This window comes from Pelophylax lessonae, assembly GCF_965119305.1.
Source record: "Pelophylax lessonae genome assembly, chromosome: 7".
Lineage (NCBI taxonomy): Eukaryota > Metazoa > Chordata > Amphibia > Anura > Ranidae > Pelophylax > Pelophylax lessonae.
Genome location: NC_138774.1, coordinates 71,851,962 through 71,879,414, shown reverse-complemented (window position 1 = coordinate 71,879,414; position 27,453 = coordinate 71,851,962). Strand labels below are relative to the sequence as shown.

General features: G+C 42.7%; 1 protein-coding gene across 1 annotated transcript; it reads right to left on the bottom strand.

Moving 5' to 3' along the window:
- Positions 1–183: 183 nt before the first annotated feature.
- LOC309559624 (olfactomedin-4-like) lies at positions 184–27,453 on the bottom strand (the record flags this gene model as incomplete). The annotated part of the gene is made up of 5 exons (XM_082262961.1): positions 184–1,741; positions 10,874–11,033; positions 11,663–11,875; positions 20,429–20,593; positions 27,397–27,453. 5 exons carry the CDS (start codon positions 27,451–27,453, stop codon positions 870–872), a joined length of 1,467 nt encoding a protein of 488 aa, XP_082119087.1. The 3' UTR covers positions 184–869.

Sequence of the window (27,453 nt, the reverse complement as noted above, 5' to 3'; positions counted from 1 at the left end):
CAAGAATCGGAACCTGACTGGGGTTTCCTCACCTCACTCCATCTAAAGTAGAAAAAAAGTTTTCAGCTACATTTCCAAATTGATATTGTGTTTTACGTCAGTTGAGATAAAAGGAGAGGGAGTTATAAAGACAGCTTGCCAGACATTTCAACAGTACACAAGCAAAAATGCACTCACACGATATGCCTTGCTCATGTTTTTATTTATTTGGTATTTAATAATCACATAAATTTCAGTGTTATCTAATGTTTTTGATGCAGAACATGTTTACAGACATAGATTGAACATTCACTTGTAAATTTTAATCTGTGGATTTTACAGTAGAACACCAACAACAATGTTAAGTTGAGCTTGGTGCTCAGAAAAGGGCTTAAAGTGGACTGTGGAATAGATAGAAAGGTCTGCTCATTAGATTAGGGCCCCCTTCCCAATTACAAATCAATATGTAATAGTAGTCTTCCAAATTGGGGTCATATCACTGTTCCTTTAACAAGATTCCTGGGCAATGATTAGCACCTCAGATCTTGTGAGATGATGCCTCAGTACAGTACAAAAGTGTCTCCTCCTGGGATGACTTCACCCTTGCATAGGCGCAGTTGGCAGAAGTCAGGGGTATGGAATTTTTTTTCCCCCTGGTACATTTTTGCACCACTATTATACAGGGAAATAATGAGCAGACCTTGCTATTTATTGCACAGTCTACTTTAAATTACCATTGTTATTGGCCTGTCAGGCTATGGAAATCTTCACACATTAGTACCCTTTTACATGGGCGGTCTTGAGTTAACACAGTTAATAAAAGCAAACTACATCTGATTCATATAAGATAGAAAAGCTTAGATTATTCTTATATTGGTCTACAGTATCTATCATATCTGGATAGGGTTAACTTTGGAAGGTTTAATGTTGGGTTTGGACAGTGGTGTGAAAGAAAGGTCATAGTGGACAAGGTAGCCATCATTGTACACATAGAGCCTTTGATCGTTTGGATTGTAGGACAGACTTTGTACTCTCTCCATCAGCTTATCGAAGGGAACACTTAACTTCCCTTCCTCCTTAGTTTTGGTATCATACATGTAGAAGATCTCTTCTTGCTTTGTGCTGATGGCTCGAGTAGCATACAATACCCCGCACACCACGAAAGCATTGGTGACTGAAGGTTTGTATTGGTTGGTGTACCAGGTCTGCAGCACTTCTAGACTAGTAGCATTAAGTTTGCTGATAACAATATTTCCAGCCCTCTCCTCAGTTGAATAAATGACCCAAAGACCCTCTTCATCAGCTGATAAGTCCATATCCTGCCAAGCAGCGTGTGAGTAGGAGAACCGGTTTGTGTATGTTGCACCAGGGAGAGTTGCCCGGGTGTACACATTGTTTCTCCAGTCATATTTGCAGATGTTCAGGGAGTTGTAGCAGTTATAGTACATCATGTCGTTGTACATAATCATACCACTACCTTGACCGCAATTAGAAAAATCATAACTGCTACTGGAAACCTTCCTTGAAAGGATCCTCTCTGTGGGACCTTTATAGATTGTCAAATCATTATATGAAGGGTAGAAGCGCAGAGTTTCCATCATCCTTGCATCGGTTCTTAGAGGAGCTACCCACTGGACACCTTGATTAGCTCCTGGTAGTGAATCTCGCCCCCATCCTCCATAAATATAGCTGGCTCCCAGCCAGTTTAGTTGGACTATAAATGGTTTGCTCATGCTGAGGATTCTTCCGTGTTCACAAGTACCTGCATAATAGCAATAGCTGTATGTAAATGTTTTAAAAGGAAAACAAAATGTAAATACAGCAAAATGCAGCATTTGGGTTAGCCAGGACTTTGCTAAGAAATCTTTGTTATAGCAGGCATTCCACCAGCATATTTAATATGCATGGCATACAATAGCCTTAGTTAGCTCAGCCTGACAAAATACAAGCATATTATATGAAATAGCCAAGTGTGTCCATTCCTTAAACAGAATATTTGGAATTACATTTTAAGCCTAAGTTTCATTAGGAATGCAGTTTCTATGGTGATTTAATATATAATACTTCAGCATAATTGATGTTTTTAGTAACAATATCAAAAACTGACAGCGTTACCATTGTCATAACTAAGGCCTGCCTAGACTGAAATTAGTCAACTATTTTGTTCCTGGTATTTTACCCCAACATCACTTTCAATAAAGAAGACTGGATTTTAACCTTCCGAGCTGCTGGCTCTTTTGACTGTTTTCTGTTTTTGGTAAGGCTTTGAGGACAAGATTACAGTGACAGTATAATAATATGGCTATGCCAAACTCACAGTTCTCTACTGTGGTGCCAAATGGATGTCAGAAACAAGGAGGATATTTTCTCATGGACAAACAATTATATCTGGAATGCAAGATTTAAGTTCTAGTAGAAAGGTGATGAAAGAACATATAATCCTTGTAACAAAGGAGAATGGAAAGTTGGGCACAAATGACAGGGAAAGGGCATTTGTTTTAAATTATTTTTTCTCTTCAGTTTTTAGAACCCCTTTCACACTGAGGAGCTTTTCAAGCGCTTTGGCGTTAAAAAAAAAAAAAAAAAATGCCTGAAAAGCTCGCAAAAAATGATTCCCATTAAAATCAATGAATGTTTTCACACTGGGGCGGTGCGCTGGCAGTGCGGTGAAAAAAACCTGGCATGCATCATGATTGCAGCGCTAAAAAAAGCACCTCAAAAACACCCCTCTCCATTGAAATTAATGTGAAGTGCCTGAAAAGCACCCGAAAAGAGCTTCAGAAGCCCCTCAAAAAGGTTTTTGGAGACGTTTTTGAGTCACACGTCCTTTAAAAATGCACCACAAATGCTTTAAAAGCACCTGAAAACTGCTGCAAAGCGTCCCAAAAGTGCTTAGCGTTTTTGAGCAGTTTAAAAGCACTTCAGTGTAAAAGGGCTCTTACAGATGCAAAATATGGGTTTGTTTCCTGTTAAAGTAATATTATTAATGTTTCACCGAAGGTACCTCTGTGATTCACAAAAAATCAGGTACAAAAGAGACTAGAGAAAATCAATAGGAAAAAAAATCACCAAACTCGGATGGCTTACACCGACAAGTCCTTAGGGAACTTAGCTGAGTTATAGCCAAGCTGCCTATTTCTAATTCTTGAAGACACTTTGCTGACTAGAATGATACCAACTAATTATTGTAGACAAAATGTGGTACCAGTTTACAAAAAAAGAATTGAAATGTATACCAGGAAATAGAGCAGTGAGTTTAACATCAATAGTATGTAAGCTATTTAAGGACATGACAAGGAACTCTGTTCAGAAATTTGTTTGCGGTGAAAGGATTCATGATATCAAGGTTGGAATTAAGAGCTCAACTTCAGTGTTTGCTGATGATAACACATTATGCCGGAAAATAACTTTGGCACAGAATATAGCATCATTACAGGGAGACCTTGATAAAATAGGGAGTTGAGCAACAACATGATAAACAAGCTTCAATATTGATAAATGTAAAGTTATACACTTTGCTGCCAACAATACACATGCAAGTTACACATTCAGAAAGGCTCCCTTGGTAGAATCAGTGATGGAAAAGGATTTGAGTGTGCTCGTAGATCACAGACTAAGGCTAAATTCCCACATGCAACTAGCACCGGTGAAAAAAAAACTCACACACGTACATACAGCACATAGGCTGAAACTGCATGGATCTGTATCTTTTTTCAATGGAACTTTTTAGTAATATGACCATGTTCGCACACGGCTCATAAAACTGGCACCATGTGTGTTTACCATGACACTCTGGGGTTGATTTACTAAAGGTAAATTGAATGTGCACTTTGCAAAGTGCAGTTGTTCCAGAGCTTACATTGCAGCACATGGACAGTCCCCCTACCCTATAAAGAGACCCGATCTGGCGGCCATTTCACATTCCGCTTTCTGCCAGTGTAGGGAGAGTTTGATAGACACATATAGCGTTGTGAAGATCCACAAAAGTCCTTTTCAGGGCTGCTATTTTTCGGTATAGGTCTAGTATCTTTAGAGCTTAGGGAGAGGTATCCTGTGGTTGCTTTAGGGGCAGTTAGAGATCGGCTGCAGTCACACAGAAATCGCTTTGTCAATGTCCACCAAAGTCATTTAAAATGCTCCAATGTCGTTTTAGGGTCTATTACAGTCTCTTTACTATAGGGCCAGGTATCATGTGGTTGCTTTAGGGGCAGTTAGAGATCGGCTGCAGTCAGACAGAAATCGCTATGTCAATGTCCACCAAAGTCATTTAAAATGCTCCAATGTCATTTTAGGGTCTATTACAGTCTCTTTACTATAGGGCCAGGTATCCTGTGGTTGCTTTAGGGGCAGTTAGAGATCGGCTGCAGTCAGACAGAAATCGCTATGTCAATGTCCACCAAAGTCATTTAAAATGCTCCAATGTCATTTTAGGGTCTATTACAGTCTCTTTACTATAGGGCCAGGTATCCTGTGGTTGCTTTAGGGGCAGTTAGAGATCAGCTGCAGTCACACAGAAATCGCTTTGTCAATGAACGAGGAGAGATCCGCGCTTAGGATATATCAAGTTAATCCGTAAATGTTGGCTGCAGCCCCCTTCAAGCTATATTCCGAAGATATATAGAAGATTGGAGTTCAATATGGGAAGGAATGTGGCGCTGCCAATATTTTCATACCACTCAATAAATATCTAATAAAAATGTGAAGGTGTATACAGTATATAAATATAAAATAGAGTGCAATATGTGTCCAATCAAAGGGTACAAATAAAATTAAGTGCGTGAGTTAGTATGCACACAAATTAAAGTGCCAAGGTGCAAAATACTGGTATTGTGTACCTGGTACCAATACGGTATATATAATAAACTCAAGTGATATAAGTGGATTGAATTAATATGGTAATAAATAGTTACAACTAATATGAGTAGATAAGTAACTAATTACAAACGTGATACCAAGTGTTATCCAAAGTGCAATATAGAAGTGATAGGAATTAAGAACATAATATAATAATAGCACAATTAATCATAAATTAATAACACTCAAATAGATCCGTGATGACATGTGATAAATGGGATAAGAGTGGTAATAAAATAATGTATATTCCAAAATATAATGTATAAGTTCCTAAAAGATACCAGCTGGGAATGTCCACAAAAGTCATTTAAAATTCTCCAATGTTGTTATAGGGTCTATTACAGTCTCTTTACTATAGGGACAGGTATCCAGTGGTTGCTTTAGGGGCAGTTAGAGATCGGCTGCAGTCACACAGAAATCACTATGTCAATGTCCACCAAAGTCATTTAAAATGCTCCAATGTCGTTTTAGGGTTTATTACAGTCTCTTTACTATAGGGCCAGGTATCCTGTGGTTGCTTTAGGGGCAGTTAGAGATCAGCTGCAGTCACACACAAATCGCTCTGTCAATGTGAATGGACCCTATATGTATTAGCAGGGCTTTTTTTCTCAGAGAATAGGCGCAGGAACTCCCTCTTTTGGACTTACCCCTTGTCTCCGCCCCTACCTACCTCCGTGAACCGTTCCTTGGTTCCATCCACCCACCTCCCAGTACCATCCCTTTTAGAAAATACAGAACAAATAACATTTGTGGTACTAAGCAATTTGTATGGAATTTGTTAATGATAACAAAAAAGCAGAAAAGTAGATCCCATGCAGCCAACAACAATTTATCCCCCAGCAACAATAGATCCAGCCAGAAACAATGGGCCCTCAGCAGCAACAACAGATCTCCCAGCAGCCAACATCAATAGACTGCTGCCTAAACAGTAGATCCCTCCCAGTAATAACTGACCCCTCAGCAACATAAGACCCACCCCAGCAACAACTCCCCCCCCTGCAAAACGAGATCTCTTCCAGAGACAATAGATCCTCCAGCAGCCACATTAGATATTCCCAGCAGCAATAAATCCTCCTGCAGGAATAGATCCCCTCCAGCAACAATAGGTTCCTCAGCAGCCAGCATCAATAGACAGTGTAGCACAACCCAGCACTCCTTGCCATTACATACATTCAGGGCTGGAGGTGCCGGAACTGCGTTCCCCCGCGTTCCCGCTGAAAAAGAGCACTGTGTATTAGACAATGTATTTACCGGCTGCTGTCAGTTCTGGCTGATTTATGAAAAAAATATATATTTTTTTTTGCTGTAAAAAAAAATAAAAAAATTTAGGGCAACTTTTTCAATTGCAATACTTCTGTTATGACATTGTCCATGTGCTGGGACTATTTGTGCTCAGCCAGTACTTCTTTTGTGGCTGCAAATGTGACCTAAAGGTTTTTAAAGTTCGCCTCCCATTAAAGTCAATGGGGCCCGCCGCGAACTCGCGGACTTTTGAGAAAATTTGCGGCTGGCGTTCGCGAACCGCCCGGCTGATGTTCGTCCATCACTACTGTGTATGTGTTTTTTGCCTTAACGCTGTGTGCGTGTGTGTGTATGTGTGTCTACCCCAGCAGTGTGTATGTGTCCTCCCTGATACCATTTATGTACATTATGTACCATTTATGTGTGTTTACTAACAGAATGTATGTCTACCCTGATGCTCTTGAGTTTGTGTACAAGAGTGGGAGCACAGGATCACAACAAAATGGAAGAGAAGTAGAAGAATTTATTACTGCAAAGGAGAATGGTGGTACACACAAATTTACTTGTAAAGCTGAACAGAGCAGGAGGTGCCCTTCTGCAGAGGGGACCATGAGGAGGGAGTGAACCATGTGAAACAGGTAGGCAGGTGAACTCTACTTTCTCCACTGCAGGTGGCACTCTTCCTCAGCAACATTGCAGTTGGAAAGGAAGATGGTTCCTATATGGTTTCCTGGCTCACTGGGGAGCTATCCAATTGAATGCTGCTTTCCTATGTGACTCTAGCAGCCAACTTGGGTCAAGCGGGGCCTATTTAAGGCCCTGGCTACCATTTTGCGAGTGGGTAGAGTAAGGACAGAACTAGTGTCAAGGAAAGGTTTCTAAGAGGAGGGAAAGCATAAGGCTCGAAACTTCTCTTGACATGGAGGCACATTCTGCCCTATCTAACAGGTGCTGTCAGTTTGGATAAAACCTGTTCTCTACCCTCTGCTGGATCTGTGAGTGTTCCTAGTTGGGTTATCTTTCCTCTGGGTTCATCAAGAACTGTCTTTGCATTATTTCAATAAAAGTTCTTTCATCGCAGCTGGACTGTGTGGGTTATTGCCGCTGCCCTGCGCTGCACCCCACCTACAAGCAGAGCACACAGCAAGGTGGAGCATACACGCAGAGAGTGTAAAGCTGTATGGGTGCAACATGCTATCAGTGCTTCTGACAAGTAAAATGGAAATGCTTTTTATCATATTAGGAATGTAAGGTTACTTTTGTATAGTATATTAGCCACTTGCCGTCGCTGCACTGACTTTTTACGTTGGCGGTGTGGCTCTCCCAGGCAAAATCACGTTAATAGACGTCATCTGACTGGGAGGCCACTAGGGGGCGAGTGTGCGCTGCCGGAGGTGCGCTCCCATCCCCGATCATCAGCGGGGAAGCCAGTGCGGGTGCCAGGCGGCTCCGATGGTCGCCTGACACCAGCGATCTCCCCCCCCCCCGACAGAGAAGGACGGACGGCTGATGTAAACAGAGCCATCTGTCATTCTCCCTGACATGATCACAGAGACCATGCAATCCTGCTATATAGGATCCCATGTCTCTATGATTATTTCAGAAGCCCAACCCCCCCACAGTTAGAATCATTCCACTAGGCTTACATTTAATAAGTAGGGGTACGATGTACCCGATATCCATTCACAAAGGGGGGGGCGGGATCTGGGGGCCCCCTTGTTAAAGGGGGCTTCCAGATTCCGATAAGCTTCCCCCCGCAGACCCCCACAACCACAGCCCAGAGTTGTGGGGAAGAGACCCCTGCCCCCATCAATATGCACCCTCCCCCCATGTTGAGGGCATGTGGCCTGGTATGGTTCGGGGGGAGGGGGGGCACTCCCTCGTCCCTACCCCTATCCTGGCAGCCAGGCTGTGTTCTCATTTTTTTCATTTTTTTATCTGTATTACCGGGAGCCGACAATACATTACAGCCGTAAGCAAGTTTGAATGACATTTTTTCCTTTAGAAATGTCAGTATTGCTGCAAAAGGCTACATACATCGCACAAATGCGCTACTTTACAGGCACATTAAGGGGGCCCCTCAGGCACAATATTTAAAGGAATTTTTCATTTTTATTGTTTCACTTTAAGCATTATTAAAATCATTGCTCCTGTAAAACGTTCATTTAAAAAAAAAATTTGCATTGATTCATGTCCCCCAGGGTAGTACCCAGGTCCCCATACACTTTTTTTAACCAATAACTTGCATTTAAACCTTTAAAATTAGGACTTTTGATTTTCATGTTCGTTGTCCCATAGGCTTTAATGGAGTTTGTATGTTCACTAGATGAGCCGAACACCCCCCTGTTCGGTTTGCACTAGAACATCTCAAACAGGGGGGTGTTCGGCTCATCACTACTGATGACAAAAAAAAAATAATTATAAAAAATAATCTTAGGTGTCAATTTGCCGCCCCTCTCAAAGTTCTGCCTGGGTCCAATGGACTGAGTTGGACCCATGGTAGGGCCGGCCCTGGTACAAGGGAGGCAGACACTGGAATGAGGCAGTGAGAGAGGAAAGGGAGGAGGGAAGAATGACTTCAAGGGGCACTGTGACCGGGGGGCTGTGATGGTAAGGGGCACTGTGACAGAGGGACTGTGATGGTAAGGGGCGCTGTGACAGAGGGGCTGAGATGGTAAGAAGCACTGTGACAGAGGGGCTGTTATAGTAAGGAGCACTGTGGCAGAGGGGCTGAAATGGTAAGGGCGCTGTGACAGAGGGGCTGTGATGGTAAGGGGCTCTGTGACAGGGGGGCTGTGATGAAAAGAGCCACTGTGACAGAGGGGCTGTGATGGCAAGGGGCACTGTGATGGGGGGCTGTAATGGTAAGCGGCACTGTGACAGAGGGGCTGTGATGGTAAGGAGCACTGTGACAGAAGGGCTGTGATAGTAAGGAGCACTGTGGCAGAGTGGCTGTGATGGTAAGGGGCACTGTGACAGGGGGGCTGTGATGGTAAGGGGCTCTGTGACAGAGGGGCTGTGGTGGTAAGGGGCACTGGGACAGAGGGGCTGTGATAGTAAGGGGCACTGTGACGGGGGGGGGTTGATGGTAAGGGGCACTGTGACAGAGGGGCTGTGATGGTGAGGGGCACTGTGACGGGGGGCTGTGATGGAAAGGGGCAATGTGATCGGGGGGGCTGTGATGGTAAGGGGCACTGTGATGGGGGGATGTGTTGGTAAGGGGCACTGTGAAAGAGGTGCTGTGATTGTAGGGGGCACTGTAACTGGGGAAGCTATGATCACAAGGGCACTGTGATGGGGGGGACTGTGATATAAATGGGACTGCAGGCCCCTTTACATCATGGTACCCCCTTTACTGTGCAGTCCCTGTTACATCACAGTGCCCCTTTACTGTGAAGCCCCTGTAACATTACCATGCCCCTTAACAGTGCAGCTGGAAGGTATACAACTGTCAGAGAATGCTTATCTACCCTGGTCTGGCCATAAAGTAGTCAAAGAATAAAGTTAGGGCCTTGCAGAATTTACTGGTACCAGAGAAGGACGGTTGGGACAAAACTGAGTAAAAATTGTATTTATTACAAAAATAGTTTTTCAAAACATTCAAGAAACCATAAAAGTGAGTGCCAAATCGGATGATACAAGTCATACAGTCAAAGCTGCAACAATATCTCTTTGCTATATATTGCTAGAGGTCAAGTCGCTAGAGCGACTTAATAATTGGACAAAAAGTAATCTTGTGTCCATGGGCTGCCTAACTATTAGGCAGGTATATAAACTGTTAGAATGGAATAACTGTCATCAAAGGAATATCGTGGCAACCCCTGCCAACGTTTATCTGAAAATGCTAGTTATTTAGTTGTAATACTTGCCCATTGGCTTCAAAAATTTCTAAGCGTCTGACCCAGTACAAATATGCAGATCAGGAAAGTTAGAAGTTATCTGCCTACTTGTTTCAGAAAAATTCCTCAAAATACTTAAAGTAGTATTAAACCCTCAGCATTTTTTTAGTATAAAGCAAAATTCAAGGCTCCTGTGAAAAAAATAAAAGTCAGCAACTACAAAAACTGTATCTGTTGACTTTTAAAAAACAGCCACTCATCTGTCCCAGGACCCAGCGATGTGCTCACCCCAGTCGGCTTCACCCGCTGTCTTCTTTCCTTGGCGCTGGCATCTTCACTATGGGCACCCGGCCATGACAGTTTGGGGATTCACAGCTGGGAGCCTACTGCGCATGCGCAAGCAGGTGTATACAGTCTTCTGGGACCTTTCACCTGTCCCAGAAGACTGCAGGGCGGATGGAGGGAGAATAACTTTCTAGGCAGTCAGAGCAGAAGTGGGAACGGGCATCTGTCAAAATTAGGTACGCCCCCCCCTGCTCCTAAAAAGTGTCAATTCTTCAAAAGGAGCGAGGATGAGTCCTTTAAGCGGAACTTCCCCTTCTGGATGGCACACCACTTTATTAATAAACATTCTCCAGTGTTTGTTTAAATGCTTATCTCCGCATTTACAGTTTACAATTTGTTTTGCTGGCTCCTGCTCTCTCAGTACTGTTTCCTTGAACTTCCAGTCTTCACAGGAAGTTTAACATTACTTTAAACAAGAGGGTCATTATGACAGCTAGGTAACAGCTTTTTCAAATGGCAGTCTCTTCTGACACGTTTCATTTAACCGCACCCAAAAAAAAAAACACAAGAAAAATAAAATCAGGCGTGAATAGAACTGATTTCAGGAGGGACCCCCAGCTACTATATATACATTGTTACATTTAACTTTTGTTCAAAATCAATCTTTATCCTACCATAGTCTGGTAAAGGAAGGGAGGGATTCTCTGGTTTTGTGTTGTTCTTCTCACATTCCTCCAGGCGTTTCTTTAGAGCTGCAATCTCCCGTCTTATCACCAGCACGTTGTTCTTATCATAGATCTCTAGCTGGTTTACCATGATGGAAATATTACGAATCTACAAAAAGGACGGAAAAAAAAGCCAGTAGCCTGATTTTAACAAGCAACAATTAGTTTTTTCTTTACTTGTTTGTGCCATAAAGAAGGCTTCTTTGTTGAGGCCCATGGAGAAAAAATGCATGGATATAGTGTGTCGTAGGAAATAAATCCTTTACAAAAGTAACATTTTTCTTTAGAGCATCTAACAAACCACCACACTCAATAATCTCAAACTCCGCAATCTCTTGATGTTCTGTTTCTCTGTTGGAGTCGAGAATCAATACGTATGTAAGCTGTGTCAAATGATGTAGAAGCTTCCATAGGGTTTATGATGTCATGGTTTATGTTGTAGCTGCTTGGGTCTGAGCATTGCACCCTGGGAGGAAATCACACGGTCCTCTATATCTGAAAACACCAGATATTTGCAAATGGCTCCATTGGAGCAGTGGGGGGTGGGGGGACGTGGCAACGGTAAGCATAATAACAAGGGTGAACTTTCAAGAGACTCTATGACTTTGCCCTTAACGGCTAAAGTGAGTGCCTTTAAACACTAAAACATCACTGCTCCAAGCCAGATGTGCAGATTAAGAAAAACTAACAGCAACCTTGTATCACTGTAAAAATAATGAAACCATAGTATTGTCTTACCTCCTGGTAAAGACTTTCTATTATGACACTGGAACCATTAAATGATGTTTTCAGCTGCACTATGAGGATCTCCATCTCTTTGATCTCCAACTTGATGAGCTCAAACTCCAGTTCAGTGTAGGAGAGACCTCCGTTCTCCATGATCTCCACGCGTTTGGACAAGTTCTTCATCTGCTCTATGTAAACGGTCAATGTGCTCTGATAGATGAAGATCTGGGCAGAGAATTCACACCCGTATGTATTACTGCCAATGAACCTTACAGTCTGTTAAATCTAGCAATATCATAATATTAATTATATAGCAATTTATTCTAGCTTAATGTGGACTATCATTTCTGATCTCGTGCCTATGTGATGAAAAAAAAGGTAGTAAAAAAATATTTAAATATTAAAAAATGTAAAGCTCCACCCAGACCCTTAAAATTTCCCCCACCCCAAGTTTTGAGGCCCCCCACTTTCACACTAATGCACACACAAATGAAAAAGGAAAGCATCTGGGGTGCCTATGCACAAAAACATTGGTTGACCTACACGTGTTACATATTGCGACACACACTGGAGTGATAGCAATAATTCTAGCACCAGAGCTCATGGGTAACTCTAAAATGATGGCCTGTAGAGGCTTTTAAAGAGTCACCAAACTGTGTTGCAATTTCACAGGTGCATGCAGTTTTACCAAAGAAAACTTGGGAAATATATTGCGTTTGTGTGCCAAAAATATTAACTTTAGTGCATTTATTACTGAAATTTTGCGTTTCCTAAACCATTGTGCTAATTTCGTGTGTAAAAAAAACATTTTAACTACCACCATTTTACTCTCCAAGGTGTCTACTTTCAGAACATATATAATGTCTGGGGGTTTTATGTAATCTTTAAGACTAACATTTTAAAAAGGGGCATGGCCGTAAGCCGAGCTGAGTGAACGCTTCTACAGGGAGCTGCGTCTCTATAGCTGGAGAATCTGTTGTCATCCATCGCTCAGATCCCCCATCACTGTACCTGTAGTGCCGCAGCCGTCCCTCTGTGCTCCCCTATGCAAGCCGGACTAAAGATCTTCGCTCTAGGCGTCCGGGATCCGGAGCTCCGGGATCGGGGCCTACACCGCTGCTGAAGCCGTGGACTTGCCTGGCGGTCGCCGCGGTCTGCCGTCCGGCGCGGCGGCTGTTCAAGCTCACACAGACTCTCTGCTTCCATCACACAGGCATCCGCCGCCTGCCCGAGCTCCCGGGACCCGACATCCGTCATCCAGTGTGCTGCAATCGGCGGCGGGAGGGTGCCCCAAGTTGCGGCCTAGTCACCCTGGAAGCAGCAGCCTCTCCTACGGATATACCTTACACACCAGGCCCAGGGTAAGCCCTCAGCTTCTCACACCGCTCATTCATAAAATCCAGCAGCTGCATACAGACATTGTCCTCCACAAGCTCTCCTACTTGTAGCAGCAGCCGCTCCTTGCTTGCCTACCTCATCATCTGAGCGGCACTTTCCATATACATGTTCATGTGGGAATGGGACTTCTGTCCGGTGATGACCGACCGTAATTAAAGTGAGCTTTGGCGGCACCTTGATAAACTAACCCCCTGGCGATGCCTTCTAAAACACCCAACTTACGCTCAATGTCAGGCAAAAAATCCGGAAAGGGATCCTCATCCAAACTGCCCAGTTCCGGTACTATCAAACGCTTTCTATCTACAAGCAGCTCAAGCACTCACACGCGTGGGAGCAGGGCTGAGGCCTCGGTATCGGGTGCGGTGTCATCCATCCGCTCCGCATCCCCGCGGGAGCACTCTCCCTCTTCCTCATACTTTTCTGACCCGCTTGATGAAATGCACTCCCCGGCAGCTTCTGACATGTCCTCCCTTTTACATGGTTTGAAACAGGAAATTGGGGGCATGTTTCGCAATTTGGAACGGTCACTTAAGAAGATTACCGCTGTCCGTGCTGATATGTCCCACATACTGGGCAGGGTGGAGGACACAGAGTGGAGGCAGGACTCACAAGAGGACTCCATTCGAGAGTTACAGGACAAGGTCACGCAACTGGCGGTGGCCCACCGTGCCGCTTTATACAAAATGGAGGATCTAGAAAACCGCAATCGGCGGAATAATGTGCGTATTCGAGGACTCCCCGAAGCTACCAGGGATGACGACCTTGAAGCATCGGTAAGGGGCATATTTAATTCCATTCTGGAGAGGGCTCCTACTGATCCTTTACGTTTTGATCGCACGCATAGAGCGCTTAGACCTCGTAACCTAGCCTCTGACCTGCCTCGGGACGTTATCTGTTGTCTGCACTATTTCGAAGACAAAAATGCTATCATGACCAAGCTACGCGGCACTCAAGTTGTTGACTTCCACGGGGCGTCCCTTAACATCTTTCCTGACCTTTCCAAGGAGACTTTGGAACGACGCCGTGCACTAAAACCGCTCTTGGAACAACTTAGGGAAAATGGCTTCACTTATCGCTGGGGTTTCCCAGCTTGTCTAATTGCTACCAAGAATGGACATTCTGCTACCCTTCGCTTCCTGGAAGATCTACCGGCCTTCCTCCAGGATGTTGGCCTCCCACCCTTGGATCTTCCAGGGTGGCATGATTGCATTCCCATTTTCACTTTCAAACCAGGTGCCTCCTGGAGTAAAACACCTTCCAAGAAAATGCGCACCTCTGCGCCATCTTCTGCTCGTAAACCAGGTATGACCCCTGTGTGAGGTATCCCCTTCTCCCTGCCTGCTGATATGATACTCTTTCTCAGGATTATTCAAGTTCTCTCCTTTCAGGTGCATTAGTTTGCTGTTCTTATCATGACTGTTCACGGTTTCATACACTCATGTTGGGTTTATTATTATTGTCTCCTCTGCTAGGGGGAGGTTATTTTATTTTATGTTTATTTGATGTTCTGTTCTACACATTGTCATTTGCATTTTGGCTTGTTGGGGTGCCACCGCCGGCTCCCTTCTGAGCGTCTCTACGGAATGATGTTACGTCCGGTCGATACGCTCCCCTCTCTCCTTTTGGGGGTGGGGGTTCCCGGATCTGGGGCTCTGTTGCACGAGACTTGTTCTCCTGCTCAGCACCCTATCTCTGGGATCGTCCATCCCCCCAGGGACCACTGCAGTTTACTGCGTGACGATACATGGTGTCCCATTGGACATTGTCTCTGTATTGATCCTTTGTCTTCTCCTCTTTTCTTGCTGTTTCTTCTTCTCTTCTTTTCTTCTGCCCTCTCCTCTCCCCTCCTCCCTCCCCCTTTCTATCCCCCTTTCTTTAGGCCCGGGTTCTCAGTGTTTGTGGAGGGGGTGATTGTGGATACCTAATGGCGACCATAAAAGTCTTGTCCTATAATGTTAGAGGCTTGAACACGGCGTATAAGCGTCATCAAGTGTTCCGGGAGCTGCAACGTGAATCTTGTTCTGTTGCGTTCCTTCAAGAAACTTATCTCACCCATTCTACTCACGTCAAATTATTCTCCCCACAGTACCCGACCTGGTACTATGCACTTTCACCCTCTAACAAGGCTAAAGGTGTCGCTATCGGGTTTCGCAAGGACACCCCTTTCCAACTTGATACTATGCTTGCTGATCATAATGGTCGTTGTCTTTTCTTAAAGGGTTCAATAGGAAACACCCGCTGTACTCTGGCTAACATTTATGCACCGAATCAGGCTCAGTCCACTTTCCTACACACAACACTTTCTGAGCTGGCAAAGTTTGCTGAAGGTCTCCTGGTTGTTGCTGGTGACATCAACATGGTCCTGGACCCTGTTCTTGACACCTCGAAGGGCCGTTCGAATGTCCCGTTTAAACAGATCGCACGGCTTAAAAAATTGTTACATTCCCTTCAACTAGTTGACGTCTGGCGAATCCTGCATCCTAAAGATGCTGATTTTTCCCACTTTTCCAAAACCCATGGTTGTTACTCTAGGATTGACAACATTTTTCTGAGCCACTTTCACTTACCCCTTTTGCGATCCGCCTCCATTGGCTGTGCCTCCATTTCGGATCATGCTCCTGTGATGACCACCCTGCTCCTTCCCTCTCTCCCACCCCGCTCTACTAATTGGAAGCTAAATGACTCGCTTCTCTCAAACCCCACAGATGCAGCTCTCTTATCTTCTGCACTTAACCAATATTTTCTTGAAAATGCTACTGAGCACGCATCTCCCTTGTGGGAAGCCCACAAGGCTACTATAAGGGGCAAATTGATGGAGCTGGGGGCGAGGAGAAAGCGAGAACAGGGCCAATTGATCGCTGAGCAGCTTTCCCTGGTGGAGGATCTGGAAAAGTCACACAAACTATCATTGCATGTATCCCAACTTCAGGCCTTAACAGAGGCTAGGGAATCCCTACGATCCTTACTGGACAAAGCTACCAAGTGCAAATTTCACTTTTTAGCCCATAAACGTTACGAGTGGGGTGATAAACCCGGTAGAATGCTCGCCAGGTCTCTTAGAGCCAAAAAGTCGGCTGCCTTTATTCAGAAGGTGAAGCTTCCCTCTGGCCTTATGGTCCATTCCTCCCCTGATATTGCCAAAGCCTTTAGAGATTTTTATGGCAAGCTTTACCATGTAGAAGGTGATCTTTGTCATCTCCCTTTAACTGAAAAACGCAAACGTATTTGGGCCTACCTCAAAAAGGCTAACCTACCAACCCTCTCCAAGCGCTCCCTGCGGAAATTGGAAAATTATTTTTCTGTTGAAGAGTTCCAATTGGCACTAAAATCCACCCAAGTCGGTAAGGCACCTGGCCCTGATGGCTTCACGGTTGCATATTTCAAAAAGTTTGCTGATGTCCTACTCCCTCACTTGACCTCTTATGCCAACTCCATTTCTATATCCTCGGGTTTTCGTCCAGAATCATTAGCTGCTCACATTTCGGTCCTACCCAAACCGGGCAAAGATCCTACAGAATGTGGCAGTTACTGCCCTATATCCCTCCTGAATGTGGACCTTAAATTGTACTCTAAGGTGTTAGCTAACAGATTACTGCCCTTGATCCCCTCCTGGGTCTCAGCTGATCAAACTGGTTTTGTCTCCGGTAGAGAGGCGAGGGACAACTCTCTTCGTGCTCTCTCTCTAATCCACTTTGTCCGCACTAGGTCCCAGCCTACCCTGTTCCTTTCTACTGACGCTGAAAAAGAATTTGACAGGGTGGACTGGGACTATTTGTTGACTACCCTCCGTTTTTTTGGCCTTGCCCCAAAGCTATACAACGTATTGCAGCTTTATATTCCCAACCAACGGCACAGGTGCGGGTTAACGGCCTCCTTAGTACCCCCTTCATAATGGCACGCGACAGGGGTGCCCCTTATCGCCCTTTTGTTTGCCATTTCCCTAGAGCCCTTTTTAGCCACTATTAGGCATTCCAACAATATACACGGTGTCACTGTGAACCGTCAGATGCATAAATACGCAGCTTATGCGGATGACATCCTTTTTTTTATCCAACAACCTCGTATCTCTTTACCTGTTCTCTTACGAGCTTTCGCAGACTTCCGCCACCTCTCAAACTTCAAGATCAACATGTCTAAATCCGAAATATTAAACATTAATCTCCCCCATACTGAAGTCTCCGCTCTGTCCCCACATTTCCCATTTCAATGGTGTCCGGACAAATTGAAATACCTAGGTATTTATCTAACCCCCCGCTTGGATAATTTGTTCCGTCATAACTACATTCCCCTATTGAATACGATCAAATCAGATCTTCGGCAGTGGTCCTCTTTACACCATTCCTGGTTGGGCAAGACCAACATAGTTAAGATGAACATTTTGCTTCGTATCCTATTTTTTTTTCAAATGTTACCGCTGGGTGTTCCTATTGGGCTTTTTACTATTTTGCAGTCTTTGCTTTCCAGGTATATTTGGCAGGGCAGGCGCCCCAGGATTGCCAGGACGACGCTTTTCCGTCCAAAGCGTTGTGGGGGGCTTGCTCTCCCTAGTATCAGGGACTATTTCCGAGCGGTCTCACTAACCCGTGTGGCTGATTGGAAGTACTCTATTAGTTCTAAATTATGGGTACAGCTGGAATACGATCTATGTGACAGAGACTTGTCTGCAGTTCCATGGATTCCAAGGTCCACCAGGGCCCTCTCCCCAAACACCTCTCCCCTGACCCTATCAACCTTGTCTGTCTGGGACTCCATGCACACAAAGCTCTCCTGGAACTACAACTCTCCCTTAATGCCTCTGTTAAATCACAACCACTTCATGCCTGGCAAACTGGATGCTGGATTTAAAAATTGGTCTCCTAAGACTCCCCTCTTGTTATCCCACGTAACCCACTCCAATACTGTGAAGCCACTTATCCACATTTTAGGACCCAGCCCCGCGACGGTCATGGACCATCGGAGACACAGACAGTTATCCAGGTTCATAGCTGCTCTTCCACGTCCGCTGCGTGACTCCAAGGATTTGAACACTATTGAGGCAATATTGGCCCCTCGAGACCCCCCCCTTCACTCCACCTCGCAGTTTTACAAGGCACTTATCTCATTGCAAGGCCAACCCTACCCGGATTTCTTACACAAATGGGAACTGGATATTGGATCCCAAATTTCCGATAACCGGAAGGACAAAATTCTTGCATTGGCTCACATTTCCTCTCTCTCCACCAAGGTGGCGGAATCCAACTACAAGTTACTGTCCCGTTGGTACTATACCCCGCGGAAAATGCACATTATTTCTCCGGCCATCTCCCCATTATGTTGGAGGGGATGCGGAGATACTGCATCGCACGCACACATCTGGTGGAACTGTTCAATAATACAAATGTTCTGGACGGAAGTCCTTCGGCTTATACATGTGATCACGGAAGTTACGATCCCATCAGATTGTCCTGCATGGAACTAATATGCCGCTCTCTAAGTACAAAAGATCAATGATCCCTCATATGCTTAATGCGGCCAAAGCCCTGATCCCCGCCCTCTTGATACGACATACCAATTAGAGGAACTTACTTTCATAGCCCGTGACAAACTAGACCGTTTTCACTCTGCCTGGCAACCTTGGTCTTCTTTTAAAAACACTTCTTCATATGTGGCCCTACTCACTGAGGACACCCCCCTTGGTTTATTACCTTCTAATGTAATCCTATCTGATTAAAGTTTTTATTATTTGATACATAAGTCACCCGTGGCCTACTTTCCCACCCTCCTCTCCCCCCTCTTTCCCCCTTTTCTCTCCCTGCTGTTCTCTCCTCTCCTCTCCTTCCTCTTTCTTTTCTGCTTTTTTCTATCCTTTCACTTTCCTATAGGCTCTCTCTGACATTGGTTTTATGATACAAGATGTTGTGCTATCAGTATGTTTTCTCAGACTTTTCATGACTGGGCGTGCTTGAAGACCACTGAGATATTCATGCACTCATTGATATTGTTACATGGCTATTTGCCGCATTTAATGTCGGATTATATGGTCTATGTTCTGTTTTTCTTTGTTTTCTTGAAAAAAATTTCAATAAACAGAAATTAAACAAAAAAAAAAAACATTTAAAAAAAAAATGCAAAATCAAATCAGCAAAAGGGTTATAAAAAGCTAATGTGAACCTATCCAATGTTTTAGTTTTCCAAAAGTAAAAGTCTTTTCTGAAAGCAGCCACTTACCTTTCTTAATCAGGTCCTTCTTTCTGTTTGTGTCCCTGAAAATACTTTCCCTTTGTTACTTGGGATCTGACTTAACATTAAGTCTAAGATCAGTCAATTGCTATTACCCTGTCCAAACATGAATGCCTTGGTAGCTGATAAGGACCCTGTCTCTGGACAAAGAAATGGCAGTTAGTGGGGCTAATGCAGGCCACAGATGGTGCAAATTTCTTTCCTGCAACCACGGGTTGCAGGAAAGAAATGTGCATTTTTTTCCCATCAACACAGACAGTGCTTACATGTGAATCCCTCCTGCCAAGCCATTATATTCTCCTGGCAGGGGAGGCTTCCCCCACCAGGAGAAGAAAGTGATTATTGCTAGTGGCTAAAGCAGCCACTAGCGATAATTGCAAGTGAATCTGGCAGGCTGGTTGTACCCAAGTTAATTGATCAATCAACTTGGTAGTTCCATGCACGTTTTGAATCTCGGCCGATTCCTGCTAAACCAGTCTAAAGCCAGCCTTAGTTTTGAAGCAACAAAGGAAAATTTGCTTCAGAGAGACATAGAAAACCTCCTTTTTTTTGGTAATACCAGATATCTTTCAGTGACTGCTCTTCGGAATAATGTTAATTTTTAAATACTTCAGAAGGCTGACAGGTTCGATTTGTTTCAGGAAGTTATCAGGACTGGATATCTGAGATGAAAGCGGTATTCGAGGAGCCATTTTTTCCTTCATACTTTTTAATTTAAATTAAATTTTTAGTAGAAAGATTTTTTCCCCCCAATTTTTCTGTATTGAAAACATTTTTATTCCTAATAAAAATGAAATGCAAATAGCCAGATTTCTGTGAAATGATTTCACAGAAAATACTTGCTCTTGGAGGAAAGCTATAGGTTGGAGACAGTTGTAATTCTTCATCTGAAAAAGCTAGTTCCTGTTTTTTTCTGATTTCTACATTTAAGTAACTGAGCAGGAACAGACATGCACACATTAGGAAATTCTTATACTTATCCAGTGAGTCAGTGAATTGAAATAGGGAAGTATGACCTCCAGAAAAAGAGCATTTTCAGAATTAGAGGCCTGAAAAGGCAGCCTTCCTTTTCCCTTAGTACAGAAAATACCTTGAAACAAAGGAAAAGGCAGGTAATAGTTAAAGATCATACTCATATATGGTAGTTTACAGTCTTTATACCTTTGTAAGTTCCTTCTCCACAGTGATTGTCAGGTTGCGGTTTGCTATCTCCAGCCTCTCAAAACGATTTGCCGGGAAGGTGCTATCAGGAAGGTTGACTGTGCAGTAACAGACTCCATTCTCATCCAGGAATCCAGATCCAGATTCAGAGCTCAAACTCTGCGACTTGTAAAAGACAAACATATCCACCTTACTAACTCATACAGTTATGGAAAACCTTGGCACCCCAGATGTTTTGGAACTACATTTCCCATGAGGCTCATGCACTCTGCAGTGTAGCTAAGCATCATGGGAAATGTAGTTCCAAAACATCTGGGGTGCCAAGGTTCGCCATCACTAACAGATAAACCATTAGTAAATGTACAACTAAAATATAGCAAAAATCATTAGGGGGGGGGGGGGGGGGTTTATAATTTTTTAACTTCAACTACATTTTAGATGCATTAGTGCTCTTTTTCAGTATACAACAGTAGGAGCAAATTATTAAGACATAAGAAAATTTATTTTTTTCACTAGAACCTGTTTCCACTTAAAAAAAAAAGTAAAATGTGCTGTATTTTTGGTGTCTTACCCTGATTTTATATATTTTTTCAAATGGAAGCCTTAAAAATTACAACGTAAAATGCATGTCAGTGCAGTCCACATTAACACATGTGTTCTGGTGTTTACAAGCATTCAATTAATTTTCTGTCTGTAGATTCCAGGATAGACCTCAACAAGTGTAGGGAACCTAAGCAACCATCATAAGAAAACCAATGTTAAGGCCTGGATCTGAACCCAGGACATCTACTGTCTGGCAGTAATTCTTCTTGCTGAGCCAGCTGAAAAGATGGACAGCTCCCTGTCTGATTTTTTTGACCTTCTTCCCTTGTCTCTTGTTTTGTTTGGTGGACTTTGAACTCTTTGCTCTTTCCAGGAGCTTCCTGATTTAAGCCATGCCTCAACACTTTTTGCCCAATTATTGTACTCTCTTCAGCCATTATCTCGGTCTTGTCACCCCTGCTGCTGTCTGTATCTTCGCTACCACTTGTTATCAACCCTTGGCTTGTTGCTCGAATAAGTTTCTGCTTTATCCCAAACTGCAACCACTTGTTACTGACCTATCGCTTGTTTACTGACTAGGCTTCTACTTATCCTTACCTGTTATATCTTCTAGTGGACCCTGGCTTGTGTACCCCCTGGTGGAGTGATTCTAAAGGACTTCGACCTGGTATTAACACACAGCAAGACCCATCTCAACCATCAGGAGCTCTGGTGAACACTGGTTAGTACTTAGACTCCGTACCTCATGAGAGCTTATGTCATCCATCAGGGTGACCTGTTTCTGTATATATACAGCTAGTTCGTGGGTGCCTCGCTACTGCTATACCTACTAGCCTCTGAACCAGACTCCCGACCATGACAATCAGATGAGAAACCTAAACGAGCAACAAAAGTGGTCAATAGATACAAACAAAAATGTTTGTATTATGAAGGCCAAAACTTAGAATATTTATCTTTTACAGGGAAGAATCAAGTAGGTCTTAACCGAAGATCAACCAGTGAATAGCTGGAGGTGAACCCAGAATATTTATAACCATTGAATTCAGGAAAAGAGAAACCTGAAATGAAAAAACCCTCACAATAGTAATCTAAAGGAAGAGAGGGATGGAGACCTTCAATGAGAAACAAAGAATGGTGAGGTACAAAGCCCCTGTTAAATAAAGAGTAAAGTGATTTACACATAAAAGGTAAGGCTGGTGGGGATATATCATAATGCAATAGATATACCTTGAAAAGAAATGACATTCAGATAGATCTAGAGAAGAAAGCGAATCTTCACCTAGTAAATAAATATAATATAAATAAATATAAGGATCCCCAGACATACATATTGTCAGCTAGGGGAACAGTTAGGTGGGCTGCCAGAATGAGATGCAGAAGGTTTGGGTATGCCACTGTTAAGAAAATCAAGAGATGCCTTCCTCGAACAGGCAAGTCAATAAATATTGTTTAAATGTGTCATTTTTCATCTACTCAACAGGCATTTAGCTTCAGTGCCCTGTGTATATAGGCAAACATACTTGCCATGTGAGATACTTAGAGGCATCTTAGAGGCCAGCACTGCTAAAGTAAAGGTCTTCATACATATGCTTAAGAAGCTGTAAAACTCAAGGAATATTATTTGAGTTAGATAAATCTATTTAAAAAATGTGATATATTGACAAATGGTTTCATAACTTAAATTCACTGCTAGAAGAGGGCGGAGAGGGATTTCAGTTAACCCAACCTGGGATCTAAACAAGGACTCTAACCAAGCATTAGTAAAGTCCCTAAATATAAACACATTACCTCACTAAGATGTCTAGTAATTGGAAGGACTGGAGAGTTCACAAAAGGCATGGTTTAATTGTCCTTGAATTCCCTAACCAGGGGAAAAACTGCCTTACTGCATCAGGAGGAAGCAACATTAGTGTTGCAATTTCCTTATCTTCACATAAAAAACTATCCAGAAAGGAAAGGTAAAGGGGAGGTCTTAATATCCCATATAAATCCTCTAATTATGACTTTTCAATGCAACCAAAAAATTCAAAATCTGAATTATATTTTTATTAAGACTTTTTAAAAACGTCATCTGACCCATAAGATCATAAAACATCAATATTTCTCCAACAAAACCAAGACAAAAACATAAAATAATAGGTGTTTACTAGGTAGTACTTCCAAAAACCATTATTAACTGCACATTGCCAAAATGTGCAGTTAATAATGTTTTTTGGTAGTACCACCCAGTAAACACCTTATTATTCTATGCATATTTTGTTGGAGTATATTGATGTTTTATGACCCTATGGATCAGATGATGTTTTTTTTTTTAAAAAAAAAAAGACTTAATAAATAAAATATGTAGGATTTTATATAACTCAGATTTTCAATTATTCGGTTGCTTGAAAAAGTCCCAATAAGAGGATGTTTATAGGATATTACAATATGTAAAGGGGTGATGGCAACCCCTGCCCATTACTAGGTGAACTATATTTAGGTAAAGGGAAGATCTTTGCAGTGGTATACAGTATACCACAGAAGAGTCCATATCTGAATCAGTAGATTCAACTTTTATAGGTCAAGCACACAGAGTCAGCCAGGTTAGACATAATATTGAGCATGTTAGAAAGTGCTTTACCCAATGAGCAAAGAAGGAAGCTAAGGGGAAAGAGGCTTCAGAAGGGGACAATGGTCAAGATTGTCTGCTTTAGGATCCAGAGGGAAGGGTGGGGGAGGACTAGCCTTTCTCAACCTTTTTATCACGGAGAAACCCTTAATATCACTTGCAGGTCTTAGTCAGTAGCTGGTAAAATAGAGAATGCTCAAATGTGAAACTACAACACTGAGGGGGCAAAAGATACTGGGCAGACTGGAAAAGTATTCCTGCTCTGCTCCAATAATGTATGCAATTGAATGCTTGAAGGCCCTGAAAGGCAGATATATTATGCCAGAGCGCAGACTGTCAGTAAATGACAGAATAGCTAGGAAAACCACAGTGAAGATTAAAAAAGATATCAGCGATTGGGTACGTGATAATTGTCACTGCTCTGCATCTATATGGTACTCTGCAACTGCCAATAAGGGCCATAGCAGAGAAATAAATTACATTTATACCCAAGACATTTTCTGCTCTTGCATAGGCACACTCTCAAGGACTCATCTTCAGAGACAGAACATTTTTTTCTTTTTGTTATTCTTGATGTAGGTAAAAGTGACATTTACAAAGAGAAAAATTATACAGTTTAAGTTACCATCAAATGACTGTAAATTGCCAACAAAGACTGGCTTCTTTAAAAAAAACCCTCCAAAGGTCCTTTAAAATAAAAAAGAAGCCAGCAGGGAAATACAATTTTCTGGCAATTTAAAACGCTTTTTCCTTTGTAAATATCAGTGCTGCTGCAGCACTTTCTGTGTATCACAGAGAAGCCCCCCATTTACAAGAAGGATAATAGTATGTTATTTATGTTTTGGAATGGGTCATTTTAATGTTTCACTTTAACCACTTAAGCCCCGGAAGATTTTACCCCCTTCCTGACCAGGGGGTTTTTTGCGATTTTTTACTGCGTGACTTTAACGGACAATTGCGCGGTCGTGCGACGCTGTACCCAAACGAATTTCACGTCCTTTTTTTCACACAAACAGAGCTTTCTTTTGGTGGTATTTGATCACCTGTGCAATTTTTTGATCATGCGCTATAAACAAAAAAAGAGCGTAAATTTTGCAAAAATAACAATATTTTTCACATTTTTTTATATGAAATTCCCCCCAAAAAAATGTTAAAATCAAAATTTTTTTACATTTTCAGCCAATTTGTTTTATGCTACATATGTTTGGTAAAAAAAAAATCGCAAAAAGGGTATTTTGATTGGTTTGCGCAAAAGTTATCGCGTTTACTAACAAAGGGAAAGATTTTTGTCATTTTTGGTGTTTTTTTTTTAACGAGTAATGGCGGCGATCTGCAATTTTTTTTTTGCGGTACTGCGACATTGCTGCGTACAGATCGGACCCATGACTGACATTTTTGACACTTTTGGGGTTACCAGTGACATTACTGCAGTAATCAGTGCTATACATATGCACTGTTACTACAAAAATTACACTGGCAGGGAAGGGGTTAACTGTATTGGAGAGGGAGGGGTTAAGTGTGTCCTAGGGGCGTGCTTCTAACTGTAGTGGGACAGGTCTACTATTGTAAAAACAGAGATCAACGGTTCTACATAGTAGAACCGTCTGATCTCCATTTTTACACAGGGGAGAATGACAGGCGGCTTGTTTATATAAGCCGCCCGCCTTTCTCCCGCTCTACCGATGATCGTAGTGTGACCGGCGGACATCGGGTCTGCCGGTCACACGCGCGGACTCTCCAGTGAACGAGCCGGGGCGGGCGCGCGCCTCAGCGGCCACGCGCTCGCCCGCTATTGGCTCACAAACCGGTCACAGGCTAGTGACGTATATATATATACGTCACTTTGCCTGGCCGGGGCTGACCGCCGCAGTATATCTACTTGCGGCGGTCGGCAAGCGGTTAAGCATTTTAAAAAACCCCTGCTCCTGACCGAATTTAATTTTTTAAAACATTTTTTGCATTGATACATTTTCCTCAGGGCATTCCCCCCCCCCCCCCCCATGCTATTTTTGACAAGCCTTGCCTATTAGCCCATTAAATGGGCATCTGAACTTTTACCTTCTCCATAAACACATCCCCCCTACAGTTACTACTTTTTGCATCACTTGCCCTTACATTTAAGATTGTAGGCTCTAATTAGCATGGCCCTCCTAAACCTTTTGTACAATGATTAAACAATATATAGTTAAAACTGAATATTTTACTTTTTTTTTTTTTAAGATAATTTTGACTGTTTGAACTGCATGATCATCCTTAAATAAGTGATCTTTGTTCCAAGAAACATGTTGGATGAAAATTAGCATATGCAAGATAATTTATAATGGATAGCATGAAATTGTGAGAAGCAATGAATGTCAGAGTGACAATAAGGGTCCTTTCACACGGCCGCTCCGTGTGAAAGGTCCGCTGCGGGACTTTTTTTTTTCCACGGAGCGGATGACATTTCTGTCATCCGCTCCGTGTGCCCGCATATCATCCCATCCGTTTGCGGATGATATGCGGTCATAATGTAAGTATATTGCATTGCAGATGTCAGCGGATGACACCGCTAACATCCGATTTTCCTTCCTTTCCGTTTTTTACACGGAAGAAAAAATGGGGTTCTGTTACATTCGAAAAAACGGAACAGAACTGAAAGGAGGAAAATCGGATGTCAGAGGATGGTATTCCGCTGACATCCGCAATGCCATTCCCTTACATTATGTCCGCAAATCATCCGCAAACGGATGGGATGATTTGCGGACACACGGAGCGGCCTTGTGAAAGGACCCTAATAAAAATTATGAATGTTATCAATGTGTCAGCATTGAATATTGGTATATCATTAAAGTGTTACTAAACCCACAACAGTAAAATCATTCTGTATATGCGGTAAAGCATGCTTGTTAAACTCATTGTGTAACCTAAGGGATTAATCCTCCACATTGTACAAAAAGGCTGGCTGATCCTGACTTCTCTGTTCCTCCCCTTCCACTGTCCCCACACTATCTCCTGATAGCATAGAGGCAAGGGGACAAACTGCATATGTTCAGTTTGATGTGTATTGCTAGAGAGTTTTTTTTTTTTCTTGGGAGAGTTCATGTGATCAGCACAGGGCCAATCAGCACTGTCCAGACAGAGGGTCAGGGGTCCTGCAGCCCCATAGGACAGTCAGTGGAGAATGAAAACCCCTCCTACAAGCTTTAACTAGCCACTGATAGCTATATACTGCTGATGAGAAAAGGCATTTATCCATTTATATTTACTAAAATAATTGCATTTCCGTGTTCTGTGTACTGTGGTCGACCAGATATAGTAAATGCAGGATCCTGAGTTTAGTAACACTTTAATTACCCTCTTTCCTTTGCTCTTTGGGTACTTTACTTTATATAAATATGATAAATAAATTTAGTTTGGTATTTTGTATTGACTAGTTTAAAAGTGTATCGTAAAAGGTGTTCACATTGACTTGTACAGAGAAAAAAAGCAAAATTAGCTTGATGCATGGCAAAGGTGAAAGTAAATGCAAGTATATACTACTTTCCAAAATATAGTTTAAAATTCTCACACCTTCTTCTATGGGTGTCAAAATGCTACAGAAACTGATGCTGGGCTCAACAAGCAAATGTTTGTGTGCTCTAATCCTTAAAATAATGGACTGAGCCTATAGAAGTAATGCAGGTTCCTAGAATTGGCTGTAGGTATTTCTATCAACAGTGAATAATTTCCGAAAAGAAAAAAAAAACAAATAATCTAAAATGAGTTTGCCTTTTTTCATAAAAATTTTCTTTAAATTCATGTCAACAGTTAATGACAAATAATCTCTAATGGAACTTACCAAAGTGACAGCCTGAACCTGCCAGAAGGTGCATAGAAGAATGAAGAAGGTGTACAT